Source organism: Lepidochelys kempii, chromosome 6 (genome assembly GCF_965140265.1).
Source record: "Lepidochelys kempii isolate rLepKem1 chromosome 6, rLepKem1.hap2, whole genome shotgun sequence".
Classification (NCBI taxonomy): domain Eukaryota; kingdom Metazoa; phylum Chordata; order Testudines; family Cheloniidae; genus Lepidochelys; species Lepidochelys kempii.
Genome location: NC_133261.1, coordinates 65,244,612 through 65,261,755, shown reverse-complemented (window position 1 = coordinate 65,261,755; position 17,144 = coordinate 65,244,612). Strand labels below are relative to the sequence as shown.

The 17,144-nt window shown below is 42.0% G+C and overlaps 1 protein-coding gene and 1 long non-coding RNA gene across 12 annotated transcripts in view; one reads left to right on the top strand and one right to left on the bottom strand.

Moving 5' to 3' along the window:
* The window catches only part of ACTN1 (actinin alpha 1), a 130,812-nt gene extending 126,981 nt beyond the window's left edge, over nt 1-3,831 (top strand). For all 6 annotated transcript variants that reach the window (XM_073348446.1, XM_073348445.1, XM_073348450.1 and 3 more), the window contains one exon: nt 2,914-3,831. In XM_073348446.1, the coding sequence (XP_073204547.1) occupies nt 2,914-3,072 (159 nt within the window). In that variant the 3' untranslated portion in view covers nt 3,073-3,831. The remainder of the gene's footprint in view (nt 1-2,913) is intronic.
* A 3,480-nt stretch (nt 3,832-7,311) lies between these two features.
* LOC140912961 (uncharacterized) overlaps nt 7,312-17,144 on the bottom strand; it is a 12,880-nt gene continuing 3,047 nt past the window's right edge. For 4 of the 6 annotated variants that reach the window (XR_012159426.1, XR_012159424.1, XR_012159423.1 and 1 more), the window contains exons 2-3: nt 15,969-16,103; nt 14,827-15,317 (exon numbers count right to left, since the gene is read on the bottom strand). This is a non-coding gene — a long non-coding RNA (uncharacterized lncRNA). Of the gene's footprint in view, nt 10,589-14,826; nt 15,318-15,968; nt 16,417-17,144 lie in introns of those variants that run through there. The other 2 variants (XR_012159425.1, XR_012159422.1) reach the window with 2 other exon arrangements.

Here is a 17,144-nt window from a genome sequence, read left to right as displayed (position 1 = left end):
GGGTGGGAAAATAGTTTCAGTGTGAAGTTCCTCTGCCAACTTCTGTGCACTCTTCAGAATGTTTTGAAATCCCTCATCTGACCGGAAAGACTGTAGGTATGACTTTGCTTTGTCCAGTTGTTCCGTTGCTCCAGATATATCAAGGTCAACACCTTGGAGTCTCTTGCTCACAACATTTATTTCAAACAGTATGTCATGCCACAACACTAAGCCACACAGAAATTTGAAGTTATGTATGTTTCTGGTGATTCCATTCCCTTCTGCCACTGTTCTCCCATGAATAGTTCCTGTCATAGCATTGTCCTCCATAATGGCAACTAGGACATCATCTATCTTCCCAATTTGGTGTTTGATAGGCTTTATCGCCTCCACTCGACTTTCCCATCGTGTGGCACTTAGTGTTTTCAGTGTCAGAAGGATGTTCCCAGATGTTGATTCAGAGAGAAATACACAGATTCTTTGAATTGCGTTAAAAAATTCAGCAGCCTTACTAGAAGCTGATGCTGCATCACTGACCACCAACCTCAATGAATGAGAACTGCATGGGACACAAAAAGCTTGAGGGTTTAACTCTCGGGTCCGTGTCTGCACTCCTCTGTTCTTTCCTCTCATGTTGGCACCATTATTGTAGCCCTGACCTCTCATGTCAGCTATTGCAATTCCCATATCTTCCAGCTTTTTAAGAAGCACATTTGTCATACCAGCTCCTGTAGTATCATCAATGTCAATAAATTCTAGAAAATGCTCTGACAGTCACCCATTGTAGGGACATTTTCCCTAGGTTCTTTTGTTGTCACAAAACGCACCATTAAAGTCATTTGTTCCGTATAGCTGATGTCAGGTGTCCAGTGCAGAATAACAGAGCAATATCTTGCTGATTTCAGATCTGCCACAATCTTCTGTTTGACTTTTGTTGCCAGTAACTCTGTGATCTCATTTTGAATTGTTTTTCTTAGGTAGTGGTGTGTGTACATTTCTTGGGTGGTGACTCTTCTTAGATGCTCCTAGAGTACAGCATCAAACTCAGCCATCAGCGCCATAATTTTAAGGAAGTTTCCATTGTTTGGCACATACAGCTGATCCAAAGTGCCACGCAGTGCTAGGTTTTGGGTAGCAAGCATTCTCACAATGGCAATGAGCCTTTTCAGAACATTTTGCCAATAAAGACTCTGATGCAATCTTCTCTTGGTGCTGATCATCTATGGTGGCCTTTAACCTTAGTCTCATCTCAAACTCTTTCCACCTATGGAGTGCTCTCTGGTGATTTGCTCTCTGGGTCCTAGCGGCACCCCTCCACAGTCTGGCACCTGAGGCAGCCCCCTCAGTTTGCCTCCTGGTAAGGCCAGCCCTGACTCCCAGAACCAGAATAGATTATAACTTCTCTAGATTTGGTTAATCAGGGGAATGAATGTACCAACAAATCATAAATTTTTCTTGCATAAAATCACTGGCAATTCCTTAATTAGCTAATGAAATAAATTTAATCTTAATATATCCCAATAATTTCTAATAATTTTGGTGATCTGTTTTGAAATATGACAATATGTAGTAAAAATATTGGAATACCATGTGAATTGAAATCTCAGATTTTAATGAATTATCCTAGTTTGAGTACATTTTTCATGTTTCGTTAATGACTTAACTATAATCTCCTATTTCATCCATCTTTTGTTACACATTCTCTGTGATCAGGGTATATCTCCTGTCTCAACAGTTGTGTAGTAAATTCCTAATTATTTCCACAGGATGAAAATTACAATGTAAATAACATTATCTGTAGTTTTGCGATAGAGTATTAAATTTAAACTTGATTACTGTGTAGTTCCAAAAAAGGATAATTATCAATATTAATTTGTTTTAAAAGTTATACTAAAATACTTTTTGATTCACATTGCACTAAGAAGGTAATCCTCCCTCAAACTCCATTCATGAACATAAAAGCAGAACACTTAATGAACGAATTGGGAAGTCAAAGGACAGAAAACCTCTGACATCTAAATATCTTTTAGATGCTTCTAAATAAAATTGTCCATGAGTCTGTTAGCTACAGAGAACTTAAGGGCCTAACTGGCTCCTACTACTTCAGTTGACTGCCTGTTCTCCTCAAGTGGGTTCAGGGAAGCAGCAGGAAACAGGAAGCTCCCTGCTTAGCTCACATTCAACAAACTGATATCTTCTATCCAGAATGTGAATTGGTGATGGGCCAGACTAGCTTCAGTGTGTTTACATTTCCAATAGCCAAACCTAGCTGGAGGTTTACTTCCTTTTGAGAAATGTCCATAGGAGTAGTGGGGCGTAGGAAAAGCAAGGAGAGTGGAGGGAGAAAACGATGAAAAAAATAAAAATTCTTTGGTAGACAATGTTGTCTGCTGCCTGTGCTGATATAATTTACCAGCACCGGTAGGAACTAATTCGTTGCCTTGTGGATGCCATGTTTCTCTGGAGAATGAGTCACTGAGGCCACATTTTGAAGCCTTAAAATCAACTTCTAGGATGCAATAGGGCACTCATCTTTTCAGTGCTTGTTAACAAGGGACTGGAGGTAATGAACAATTTCTGCTTCTTCCCATTCACCTTAAACAAGAACCACACCATCAGCAAGACAACAGGCAGTCTGACACTGACAACCTCCTTTCTCTCCCACACAACCACTCCGGGCCTTCCAGGACTTTTCTCCCAATATAATCTCTCTCTCCATTGCTGGTCCCTGGCCAAATTCCAACTAGAGTATTGCATTCTGCCTTCCTGCATACCCAGTGTGCCTTCAATGGGATACAGTATTCTTAATATACTGTCTTAAACTGTAGCACAGTTGCCCCACTGCACCCCTGAGCATCAGGACTGATTTGTAGAGTACTTTCTAAGTAGCACCACTTGCTGGAAATAATTATTTGTCTCTTGTTGTTTTCGCAGAACTACATCACTGTGGATGAATTACGACGGGAACTGCCTCCTGATCAAGCTGAATATTGCATTGCTAGGATGGCACCATACAGTGGGCCTGATGCTGTACCTGGTGCCCTGGACTATATGTCCTTCTCCACAGCGCTCTATGGCGAAAGTGACCTTTAACCTCTTCCTTTCTCCACACAACATATTTCCCACCCTCTCTCCCGTCCAAGCGCACTCTTCTTTCTGTATGCAAAGCAGCCTCTGCTCCGCCTTCTTTTATTTTGTGTCTCCGTTTTTGCTTCAGATAACAGATCATGTTTATAAGGGGGGACACTCAAATGACCGTCTACCTTGCCCCTGAAATGACAGTTTACAAAATTATTTTCTGCAAAAAAAAAAAGTTACATTTAAAAATAGACATATTTTATTATAGAAAAACAGGTATTTTTCTCCATCAAATTAAAACGTAAAGAGAAAATTTAAAAATATTGCACCAAATGTTTTGTGTTGTGACATAGGAAATTGAGCACAGTGTTACATTCCATTCTCCTTTACAAAAATTAAATAGAAAGGGGGAAAAAAAAGGAAGCCACCTGTACTGTTAACTTTTCCATTTTCATATGTCTTTTTATCATGTTTATCTTGGGATGGGGAAGGGGGGGTCAGACACGCAAGTGCATGTGTTTGCTGGTTCACTCATTTCATGAAAATATTTTATGATAAACTTTTGAAATTGCTGTGTTTTCTAGGGAAAAAATAATGTACACAGCTCATGTTTTCATATTTAATTAAAAATTTTCAATATGCCTCCTATGTTTCAGTGCACAACTTTTTGTTGTTGCTGAGAGTTGTCTGGTTTCAGAATATGAAGCTTGAGAGTTGGTAACTTTGATATATTGCTTGTCACAAACCATATTAAAAATTTCTTGTGATAACAAATCTAGACTTCCTTCATTTGTCTAGTGGATTTGTTTAATTCCATTTAATCAAAACCCTGAACACAAGTAGATTCTTTCAAAATCAATTTGATAGCTTTTAAAAAAAAATCTTCATAATACCTGAGGTTAAATGTTTAACTCCATTTCCTTAGAAGCTTTTCCTTTGTGTTGAATGATGATGAAATTTACATAGCTGGTAGATACTTACAAACAGCTTCAAATGAGAAGTCTTATCACTGCAAAATAGCATCTTTTTTTTTTATTGCTACAAGACCAGCTCAGAATGTGTGTCTGGAGTTAAATAAACCCAAAGTTTTAAATGGTCTGATTAACATTCCTCCCCCCGTCGAAGCTTAACAGTAAGTATCTTAGTATTTGTGATGTTATCACTTCAGTCACCATAGTGTTTTTCATGTTTCTAACATGTTTAAACAAACCAACTGCCCACTGACAAAACTCTCTACAGGCCTTCTTTAATTATCATAAGAAAGCAAAAAAAGGGCATTTAAACCTTCCTATCCCTCCTCACTTTGCAGGTAACCTTTAACCTTCCCTAGTCTTCATCCCTTCTGCAACCTTAATGGAAACGAAGGAGTTTTCTCCAGTAAAGATTTCTTCACATGTCTTTTTCACCATGATCAGATGTCAGGGACTCTTAGCACTTTCAGCCAGTTTGTTCTTAGACTAATAGATTGCAGGAGTGCAACATTAATTCACAAAGTGACAAGGAACACCTGCTACTTTCAGTGCTGTTGCCCAGCAGAGTCAGTTCTGATTTCCTGGGGTTAGGCTGGTTTCTGAGCAAGAATAGACTTTTTTTTTTAAATCCTTCAACTGAATACAAATTTATGTTCTTATTCTTAATATAGTGTGTGACCTGTAGTAGAAATCACTGGGCTGTCATGTAATCCCAACCTGACAAAACCTGCCTGCAGTATCTGGGAAAGGGGAGAACAAATTCTGCTGATGTGCTTAAAAAATTCTTAAACTGCCTGTTGTCCCTTCCTCCGGCCTACCAGAGGTGGTAACTTGTCACCAAAGGGTACAGCTGAACACAGTTTAGTTACAAGACCAAACTGTACTAAGCACAGTTCATCTTGAGCAGCTGAGGGGCACAGAGAGGTTATGTGACTTACCCCAGGTTGCACAGCAAGTCACTGTCAGAACTGGATTAGAATCAAGGTCTCCTAACTGCCAGACCTGCACTTTAAACAATTAGACCATACTTCTCCCTACTTAAAACTTTGCAGGACCCTATATAATACACCAGTAATTTTTTAAAATGTGTAGCTGGATCATCATCTTCTTCCCTGGCAAGCTCATCTATATGACTTGCAATTCACAGCACGTAATTACTATGCTTTACAGGAAAAGGAAATGTTCTTGTAAAGGACATGCAGTGCAGTTCCTACTAACTTTATTTTTGCTTCAAATTAAAAAAATGCTAGAAAAAGAAAGCATACATGCTCTGGGGACTCTTGACTCCTGGATGTAGGGGGAAAAAGGAGCCCTTCCTCCTTATTCCACTGCGAATTTTGGGAAGAGAGATTTTAACTTTTCATGGCTATTCAGTCTTTTTATGTACATGGTATGATTGAATTAGCTATATGTCCCAAACCAGACTAGTTTACTGTACCTAAAATGGAGCCAGAGGGCTCTTTGGATTTAGAATGACCCTTTTGGGGGGGAAATTGCTAATAGTACTTAGCAATGTCCACTCTTACTCTGATCTCAGTGTACTTCACAAATGTTAATTATTTATTCTGTTTTACAGTAGTGCCTACAGACCATGATTCCATTGTGCTAGACACTCTACACTGCTTCACAACACCCTGTGAAGCAGAAAAGTAGTAATATCCCTGTCTTACGTAGAGAGAGATTCGGTGATTTTTCCCCAGCTCACTCAGCACATCAGTGGCAGTGTTAGACTGGTAGCTGTTATACATGAGTCCTGACTCAGTTGTGTACACTAATCACTATACAACACTGCATCCTCTGGGTTAAGATGTTAACAACATTCTCATGGGTGCCCTGGTTCTGTGTAGTTAAAAACAGCCTCATATCGGCAACAGTGGTAGGTGGTTTGAATTTAAAATCTTAGCTGCATCTACTGTATCTTGGGCTCCCCTTTCAGCTTAGGTGGCTGGCCTTGGGTAGCCTGGCCAGAGTTTACATGTCTGGTTCCCTGTTCTTCAAAACTGCATCTGGTGATACACCCCCGTTTCAGATATTGTGCATTAGGAGCAAAGCAGTTTGGCCCTGATCCACAAATATACTTCGGTGCCTAAATCCCAGTTTTAGGCACCAATGTGATCCACAGAACTCCGGTGAAACTCCTGTAGGTGCCTAAACTCACTCAGTGCCTAAGTCTTCAGGGTCAAAGTTCCCTCTGTGGCTAAGTTTCTGCCTCTAGGCAGCTCTGGATGCCTATCTCACGCCTAAGCCTTAGAGTGATCCATTATCTGGGAAAGAGGCATTTGTCTGCCTAACTTGAATGGGGCAGTCCAATCTGCTAGGTACGCACCAGGCTGTGTACCAGATCAGGTCCCAGCCACGGTTTGAGGGAGTGCTGTCTACCTTACAACTCTTAGCCCACTTGTTAAGAGTACTTGCCAGGAATGTGGGAGACCCAGGCTCCATTCCCCTGCCCTCTCTGCCTGAAGAGGAGACAGGATTTGAACAGGGGTTTCCTGCCTCTTAGGCCAGTACTCTAACCACAGACATATGACACATCCTTATGTGGGGCTTATCAATCTGTCCTACTGAAGATGTTCCACTCTGTATAAATATTTAGTCATTGGAGTAGGGGCACTGGATCCTGGGTCTCCCATTTCCCAGGTGTGTGCTCTAATCATTGAGCTATGGAGTCATTTTCTTTCTCTCTGACCCAATGACTCTAAGTCTCCCACATTCCAGGAAAGTTATAAGGTGGGGAGCACAACCACCAGCAGCGATTTTCTGTGGAGTGAAGCAGCAGCTTTTTATTTTAAGCTAATATTTTTAGTTTCCAACAATAAATTAGCTGCAGTCAGTACTGATTAAATTAACCGATGGAAATGGTTATTTGTATGAGAATGTTGATCCACAGGTTTTCAAAGCTAGGGCTAGTTTTTTCACTGGGGGGGGAACCAATTGGACAATGTGGTCTCTACTCACAAAATCTCCTTTTCAAGGGGATTTTCTTCAGTCCTGCCATGCTCAGTATTTTCCAGATGTGAACTGTGATTTTTTTTTTAAAATGATTTTCCAGATAGGTCTCTGAGAATTCAACAATCTTAATGTTGACATCTAGCCATTTGAGGTCTTCATACCTGACACGGTGTGACTTTCTAATGATAGAGTGACAAGGGCAATATTAATACTTAGAGAGAGAAGATGGAGTGAGGAAGTATCTTTTATTGGACCAACTTCTGTTGGTGAGAGAGACAAGCTTGTATGTTTCTCACCAACAGAAGTTGGTCCAATAAAAGATATTACCTCCCCTACCTTGTCTCATATCCTGGGGCCAGCTACAACAATGCTGCAAACATATGTAGATTGTAACTATGTTTTAGCTGCCAAAACTTAAACTGAAGATTTCCAACAGCTTCCCAGATAGTTTTTGTTTTTTTAAAATAATTGGCACACTATTTCAATGGTGCCAGCAGTGTCCTTGTAAGTGAATGAATATTCCAGGTATTCTGCAATGATAGGAACTCTTAGTTGCAGATGTTTGCATCTTCCTTAAATAGTTCCAACTTCTTTCATAAGCTTTGCTTTCAAACATGTTGTCCGCTGTCATCTCTTATCCTCAATTTTAGTTTTGCCAAAATGTTCAGTGAAGTGGGCAACAATCAAGTCATTAACCCAAAGGTGGCACATGTGCCTATGTTGGCCATCACTGCTGTAGCAGATTTACAACAGAAATGGCTGAGTCATAGCACTGAGGTTATTTAAACTGCCATTGTGATTCCTCCTCAACTGGGTTTTTTTTTCTTTATTTCAGTCAAAGGCTTTAGATCATGTGGGTTATGGCAAGTTGGGAAATGGGGAGAAGGCTGCATTTAATACTAAATGAATAGAGCAGGAGACAGTAGATGCAATGCATGCTTGCACATTAGGGAGAAAGAAGACACCTTAGAGTGCTACCTCTAATGAGCTTAGTTTAGAAAAGCGCTTATTCCTCTGTATTGTACCCATCCAATTTAATCTTAGCGACTGCTTGCTTATTTCAGCCAAATTACCACACTGGAAGTCATGAATAAAGGAGGCTAACTATTTATAATTGCTGGGAAAGAACCAATTTGAACTAAAATGACTTTTTTAGAAGTCGGAATGCAGGTGTGATTGTTTCAGACTAGCAAAAAAATCACTCTTGTAGACAGTGGAATGGGACAGCTTTCTGTTGTGGTAGCCAAATATTAAAACTCAATCCTATTGAACTAAGGGAATCTTTGCTTTCAAAAGAGCTACTGTTATATAAGCCTTAAAATCCATTAGCTCAACTATTAGAAGAATTTAACATAAACCTAAATTAACAGACCTATGTTGCCTGGCCTGTTAGCTACCCTAGATTCTCCCCATCATGCCCAAAGGAGCTAGCTCTGATCTACATCTTTCAAAGAGATCCATATTTACTTTTCTGACAAAATAACAGTCAAGGGCCTGATGCTTTGAGCTTTTGTGCATCGATTCCTGAGCAGAGAAGTTATCCATAAGTAAAGGTAGAGATTGGTGAGGCGATACTGTAGAGATGAGTGCTTTAATCATGTCCAGATTGGCTTGAATCTCCTCCAGCTAAAACCAAAACTAAAGGAAGACCTGTTAAATGATCTAGTCCTGTGGTTCTCAACCAGGGGTATGTGGAGGTCTTCCTGGGGGTACATCAACTTATCTAGCTATTTTCCTCATTTTACAATAGGCTACATAAAAAGCACCAGTGAAGTCAGTACAAACTAAAATTTCATACAATGACTTGTTTATGCTCCTCTATATACTGAAATGTAATTATAATATTTCTATTCCAATTGATTTATATTTATATGGTAAAAGAAAATTAGCAATTTTTCAGTAATGTGCTTTGACACTTTTGTATTTTTATGCAAATGTGCTGATTTTGTAAGCAAGTAGTTTATAAGTGAGGTGAAACTTGAGCATACCCAAGACAAATCAGACTCCTGAAAGGGGGACAGTATCCTCCTCTGGAAAGGTTGCGAGCCAGTGATCTAGACCATGCCCTGTGGGCCAGTGCAAAATGGTTTCCCACAGAATATTCTCCAGTCAAATGTTATAATGGCTTCGCCAACTCTGAAAACTAAAACCATGATCAAGAAGTATTTCCTTACTTATTTTTATTCTATTTGTAGTTTGAACCCCTTGCACCACCCTAAATGATTCCATCCTTGCCATTCAGCCCCTCCCAATACTTGTCAACAGTTTGCATATTATTGACCACCCCACTGGTCAGTTTGGCCAATCTATAATTAGATCTAGCTATTAGACTCCCCAACCCTGTAGTATCTGGGTTTCTCTAAAATATTTAATTTAGCCTTACAATACCCCTGTGAGGCCGAGAGGTAGGAAGAACTACAGCAGGGGTTCTCAAACTGGGGGTCCTGACCCCTCAGGGGGGTCACAAGGTTATTACTAGGGGGGTTGCGAGCTGTCAGCCTCCACTCCAAACCCCACTTTGCATCCAACATTTATAATAGTGTTAAATATATAAAAAAAGTATTTATTAATTTATAAGGGGGGGGGTCACACTCATACTAGCTGAGTGAAAGGGGTCAGCAGTTTGAGAACCACTGTACTATAGCCTGTGAGGTAGGGAAGTACCAGTTCTCCCCAATTTCAATCCAGTGCTTTAATCACATGACCATTGTTTTCTCATTCTCCATAAACCATTTCCTCCAGTCCTTTAATTTCTGTTGTTGCTTTTTTATGAATTACCTTGGCTTTGTTGTACAGTTTTGTCTAAACCCAAGAACTACCTGAAAAAGGTGCTGCGGCACAGGGAAAAACTTTGTCAAAACATTTTATCCCTTTATTACTAAGCATATTCAAATGACACTAATATTGTTTGTCTTCGGCTCCTGGTGCTTATGACTTCAAGCAGGGAATAATCTTGTGTTTGGGGCTCTGTGACATTCCCCAAAGGTACCAAGGGTTGTGAGGTACCTCACCACCACCTGCTCTTCGTGTGAGGAAATTTTGTCTCTGCCTGCTGTGGATCAGCTCCCTGAAAACACTAGCCTCTATCAATTCAAGAACTACCTTCCAGGCCTTCGCAGCCTCTCTCCATACAAGTTAACAATAGATATGCACCAACAGCAGAGTCCTCCGTGTTCAGTGTAGTGTCTAGCCCCTTAACTACTGAACACTCATAGCGACACCAGTCCTGTGTTCCCAAACAAACACTGCAGCTTACTTACCTTAGAACATAGCTTCACTGAACATGCAGCACGTAGATATAGTGAAAACAAGAACGTTTATTATCAAAGAACAGAGATTCAAGCGATGAGTAAGAATATTGGGAACAAATACAATTATAACATGCTTTCTAGAGCACAGAAAGCCTTCATTCTGCAGTTAAAGAACAGGTTTCAAGGACTTGCAGACCTTTATGAAGAGGAGGGGAATGTAGATGAGATCAGCAGGAAGTGGGACAAAGTAACAGCAATTTATAAACAGAGCAGTGAAGCCTGTCTAGGCTACAGGCAGAAGAGAAGGAAGGGGTGGATTACACTCAGCACACGGAATGCCATAGGAACAGACGAGCCCTGAAAAAAAAAAAAAAGTTTTAGGCACAAAATCCCAAAAGCTAAAGGAAAAATACCACGAGCAGTATAGCAAGGCACACCGGGAGGTCAAATGCCTTGTGAGAGCAGACAAACGGCATTATATTGATGATCTGGCAACACAAGCAGAGAATTCAGCTGCTCATGGTGAAAAAGGAACAGTCTACAAAGTGGCTTATCAGTGGTAAACGGCAGACACCAACAAACACTCATCAGGAACAAACAAAGCCACCTACTAAAAACCAAAAAAGAGCAAGAAATGCACTGGACAGAGCATTTCAAAGAATTGCTGAACAGGGAGCCACTTAACGAGGAAGCAAACATCCAGGAGGCAGAAGATCTTGATATCAACACACACCCCAGCTAAGGAAGAGATCATTCAAGACATCAAATCCTTAAAAAATGGGAAAGCTCTTGGCAAGGATAACTTGAATGAAGACTCTTTCAAGGTAAATCCTAAATTAGCAGCATCTATTCTGGCCCCTCTATTTACATCAGTCTGGGAACAGGAAAAAGTGCCCGTTGATGAGCGGACCAATGGGATTATAGTGAAGATGCCAAAGAAAGAAACTCTCAGTGATTGTAATAACTGGTGTGGTATCACACTTTTATATGTGCCAAGCAAAGTACTGTGTCAGATCATAGTCCAACGTATATCAGAGGCAGTTGATAGCATTCTCAGAAAAGAGCAAGCTAGTTTTCAGAAAGGGCGTGGATGCACAGATCAGATCTTCGCTCTACGAAACATAACAGAACAGGGCTTAGAATGGCAACGGCAACTCTACATAAATTTCATAAACTTTTGACAGCATTCAAAGGACCAGCCATAGCACATTCTGCGGGCATATGGAATTCCTTTCCGTATAATCAACATAATCAAAAGCTTCTATTTCAACTTTACATGCAGTGTTGATCACAGTGAGCTCAGTTTTGAAGTCAAAACAGGAGTACATCAGGGGTGTGTCATGTCTGCAATCCTCTTCAACATTGCCATCCACTGGATAATGCGGTGTACAACAGAAGACACGCCAAGAGACATTAAATGGATACTCGTCTCATTCCTTGAAGACCTGAACTTTGCAGATGATGTCACTCTCCTATCACATACCCAACACCATATACAAGAAAAAACAACTTGAGTCAACGCATTCAGCCAGCAAATTGGACTGAAAATCAACCGCAATAAGACATATCATGACCTTTAATATTGCCTCACCGTCACCAGTACGGTTAGAGGATTATGTTCTCACCAATGTAGAAACATTCACATAGTTGGGCAGCACCATCAGCCAAGACGGTGGAACAAGCCAGGACATCTGGAACAAAATCAGTAAAGCCAGGAACACCTTCAGGAGCTTAAACACTGTCTGGAAATCATCAAAAAACAAAACCAAACAAGATTTATCAGAGCTGCGTACTTTCAATACTACTTTATAGTGCAGAATGCTGGGGAATGAGAAAATATGACATGTCCAAACTGTCTTCATTCCATACACCCTGCCTCAGAAAAATCCTCCGTATCTTTTGGCCCAGAACAATCTCAAACCCACGATCTATTGATACAGCACAGCCAAGTGGATCTGAGCACCATCATTGCCAAGAGGTGCTGGAGATGGATCGGTCATGCGCTTCAGATGGAAACTGATTCCATCACCAGAGTAGCAATAAGATGGACACCTGAAGGCAAGCAAAAACAAGGCTGTCTGAAAACAAGATAGTGAAGAGCTGTGGAAGCTGAGCTGAAAAACCTGAGGCACAGCTGGGGAACCATTGAAAGCCTTGCCAGAAACAGACAGTAGAGGAGCTTCGTCACTGCCCTAAACGCCAGAGGCGTAATAGGAACATGATGATTCTAGAGCATCAACTTAACTAACAAAGCATTCTTCTGTTTCCTAGAAGAAAATTTACCCCAAGTTCTTCCCCCTCCCCCCCCATTTTCAACCAGTTTGGTTGATATCACTTCTCACTAAGACCAAGCCTGTTGGCAGCTTGTCCTCATAGACTGAGGAATAACTCTTGAGTTCATCTGCACCCTGTAGAAACAGTCCCCCAAACCATAGTTTTAGTTTTTTCCAGTTCTGTTTTTTCCTATGTGCTTCTTTCATGTTAATTTCACATCCCACCATTAGCATTTGACTCAGTATGTCAATGAGCTGAATAAGCCTCCATTGTCCTATGACAGTAAAGGTGTTACTTGCCATTCATATTAAGTACAACAGGCTGGAAACCCGTTATGCTCTACAATCTATGCTACCTTGTATTTTGCTTGGACATTTGTTTCCTTCTCTAAATCTGAGGAAGAGTTCTGTGATGCTCAAAAGCTTGGCCCTTCCACCAACAGAAGTTGGTCCAAGATAAAAGACATTATCTCCCACCTTGTCTCACTGTAGTTACCATGTAATTTACCAGAGCATGGCCAGGTCAACTACCTATGGCTCAACAAGGCTGTCAACATTTAGGCCATGTCTACACTACAAAATTAAGTAAACTGAAGTTATGCCAACATACAGCCACCGCAGTAATTAAATCGCTTTTGCATGCCCACACTACGCTCCTTGTGTTGGCAGTGTGCAGCACTTGCATCAGTGCAGTGCATCATGATAGCTATCCTACTGTACAACTCACCACCATGTAGTGCAGGGTGTTTTGGAAAGGGTTTGCAATGCTTCATCGGGGCAAATGAGTCATGCAGGGGAGACTGGGAACATGGGTTCAACATCCCATGATGCAGTTTTCTCCATCCCATCATTCCAGGGCCATCCTATTAAGTTTCATGTCACTTTCCAAAAGCCCTGCAAACCCACATGTCCATCATCTCTGGGAGAACCATGGATCCTGCACAGTATTGTGAGGAGTGATACGAACACAAGACACCTGATCCTGAAGTATTTCCAGAGTCGTGAGACGGAATAATATGATTCCTTGCAGGCTGTCCTGTTGTGTGCCATGGAAAGAAACAATTCATGGTTGTTAGCATTCACATGGTGGAAACAAGCACTGACTGGTGGAATCACATCGTTATGCAGGTATGGGATGACGAGCAGCAGCTGCAGAGCTTTCACATGCAGAAGACCATATTCCTGGAACTGTGTGCAGAGCTCCCCCCAACACCATGACACTGAATTAAGATCTGCACTCACCGTGGAGAAGCGCGTGGTGATTGCTGTGTGGAAGCTTACAATGCCCGATTGCTATCAATCAGTCAGGAACCAATTTGGAGTTGAAAAATCCATTGTGGGGGTTGTGGTGATGCAAGAGTGGAGGGCCATTAATTGTGTCCTGCTAAAAAGGACGGTGACTCTGGGCAATGTTTGAGAAATAGTGGATGGTTTTGCAGCAATGGGGTTCCCTAACTGCGGTGGCGTGACAGATGGCACATATATCCCTATTTTGGCACCAAACCACCTTGCCATGGAGTACATCAACAGAAAGAGCTACTTTTCTATAGCATTGTAAGTGCTGGTGGATCACCAGGGTCATTTCACCTACATCAATGTGAGCAGGTCAGGGAAGGTGCATGACACATGCATCTTTAAGAACACAGGCCTGTACAAATAGCTGCAAGCAGGGACTTTCTTTCCAGACCAGAGGATTACCAAAAGGGATGTTGAAATGCCAACAGTGATCTTGGGAGATCCAGCCTACCCTTGGCTCCCAAGGTTAATGAAACCTTACACCAGCTACCCTGACAGCAACAAGGAATGCTTCAACAATAGGCTCAGCAGGTGCAGAATGACAGTTGAATGTGTCTTTGGCCATTTGAAAGGCCACTGTCGCTGTCTACTCATGACATTAGACCTCAGTGAAAAAAAATATTCCCACGGTCATAGCTGCCTGCTTTGTGCTTCATAATATTTGTGAAGCAAAGGGGGAGAGGTTTCCACAGGGGCGGAATGGCTGTCTGCTGATTTTGAGCAGCCAGACACCAGAGCTATAAGAAGATCACACTGGGGGCCTATACAGCTCAGGGAGACTTAAGGACCATTATAACAATGAGCCACAGAAATGCGTATTGCTCTAGTGTGCTGCACCTGGCATTTTTTTAGTTTGCACCCCAGTTTGAACCTTGTAATGAGAACTCTCTGTGTAGTAATATAATACTGTGAATGCACCTATTGCTAGTATCTGTGAATGATGCCAACCCCAGCCACCATATCTTGTGAACTAATAAAGATTAATTAAGTTTCCATAAATAGACTTTTACTCTGAACCCATGCAAATAGAGATATTTAAAGCTGAACAAAACTTTATAAATACAGGGAAAAGAACCTTTGAAGGGGAAAGAACAGTCACTTCCATTTCACAACACTCTCCCCCAGGTGGAGTGGTAGGGGTATTGCACAGGCCCCGGACACCATGTGGATTGCGGGAGAGGGCATTTAGAGAGGTACCAGAATGCAGTTCTCTATTGGCTGCAGGGGGAGGTGAGCATAGATCTGTTGAGCTTGTAGGTCAGTCAGAGACCACAGCATGTCTGTTTACTCCCTGAGAAGCACTATCATCTCTTGCTGTCCGTTTCTCCTGTCCTCACTATCCCTGTCCATTCTGTCCTCAAGTGTCATCCTCCAGGCCCTCTGCTTGGTATCCAAAGCACCAGAGGCTTGCAGGATCTCCTGGGACATGTCTTCCTTTGTCCTCTTCTGTCTTCTCCTTACCTAACTAAGCCACTCCACTGGTGTGGATGGAGAGAACCTCAAGACCGCACCTGCAGCTGCAAAAGAAACAATAGACAGAGATACTTTTGTGAGTGCGTTCACTCCCCCCTTTATCCACACAAGTAACAAGCACTACTTTCTCACTTCTGCTTGGGATTCATAGAACACAGCAGAATTCCCAGTCATGGTGAGGACAGCCGGGAGGTAGAGGGGACAGCTGGACACTGGAGTGGACCTCATGGGCATAAATATATGCAGATAGAGCCACTGAACTGAATATTGGTAGCATTTTCCACAGACAATGGTGACTTTAGCTGATATCTCATTCCTGAAGATAACAGAGGCTGAAAGGGAACAGCTCCTGCATGCATCTGGCTGCAGACTGGATCCGTATATTGCTAGCCTGTGTGCTCCAATGATGCCTGGTATGGGAAAGTGTCCTACTGTGCCAGAAGAAATAAGGCAGCCTTTTGTCAGAGGATTGCAGACTACCTCCAGGAAAGCTTCCTTGAGATCTCTATGGAATATTCAAGGGCCATCCCAATGCACATAAACAATCTGTTTTTCAAGGGCCCCTCTGCCTAACTGTTGGCAAGCAGACAGCAAATCTACCTCTATTGGTTATTTCACTACCTCTTAAAGCATGATTAAAAATGAGTAAATGAACAGATGTGTCCCAGCAATATCAAAGCAAACTGCATACTTACCAGAGGTTCCTTCCCCTGCACCAAGCTCGCTGCCTCCTCTTCCAACACCTCATCCTCAGGGTTCACTATGGTGGCCTGTGCCTTCAACTCCCCTGAAGTATCCACAGGGCCCTTGGGGTGGTGCGGGTGTTGTCACTGAGGATGACATATAGCTCCTTAGAGAAGCGGCATGTCTGTGGCTCTGCACCAACATGACTGTTTGCCTTCCGGTACGCCTGCTGCAGCTCCTTGATTTTCACGTGGCTCTGCTGCATATCCCCTCCTGTAGCCCTTCTCCCACATCCCCCGAGTGATCTGCTCATCAGTGTCCACATTTCTATGGCTGGATCAGAGCAGTGCCTGCACAGCCTCTTCTCCCCACAGACCCAGGAGATCCATCACCTCCTGTGTACTCCAGGCAGGAGAGCGTTTGCAGCATGGAGTCCGCCTGGTCAGCTGCTATGTGAATGCTCTGGGCCGAGCAAACAGAAAATGGAATTTAAAATTTGTGGAGCTTTAAAAGGGAGGGTCATGTTCTTGTGTACATGGTTGCCGGGCAGCAGGGACCAGAGCAGTCACGGTGGGGCACTGTGGGACATCTCCAAGAAGCCACTAAAGTAGACGTAAACAGTGCAGGTTTGCACTGACATTGCATCGATTGCAATCAACCTTTGCATCGACCTGACTCTATAGTATGTAGAACAGGCCTAGTTGCTGTATTGTTTAATTCTGCTAAGCACATATCGTTAGCACTTTGTCTACACTAGGACTCAAGCCAGTGATGACCTGCTGAATGACCTTGAGCAAATCTCTATGCCTTAGTTTTTCCATCTGTAAAATGTGGATAAAGAGAAAAATACTTGCTGCATTTGTAAAATACTTAACTCCTGCAGATTTCCAAGTATTATTATTATTAATTATATTAGTGGTGTACTACGAACAGAGGGAAGATTGATAGGAACATACAGGCACAGCAGCACTCTATTCTGAAAAGAACATAATTTCAGTAGATCATAACTGTCCCCTTACAGTGACTTCTGATGCCTTCTTAATCTCCCTGGGCAGGGTTCTCTTTTCTGTACAGAACTCTTCTCAGCCTTGATTTGTCCTGAATCCTCTTTGAAATGGGTTTCCCTAGCTGTCTAATAGTTTAGGCAATCAAGGAGAGAAGTCCTCTAGTCACAGTGAGATACCCTT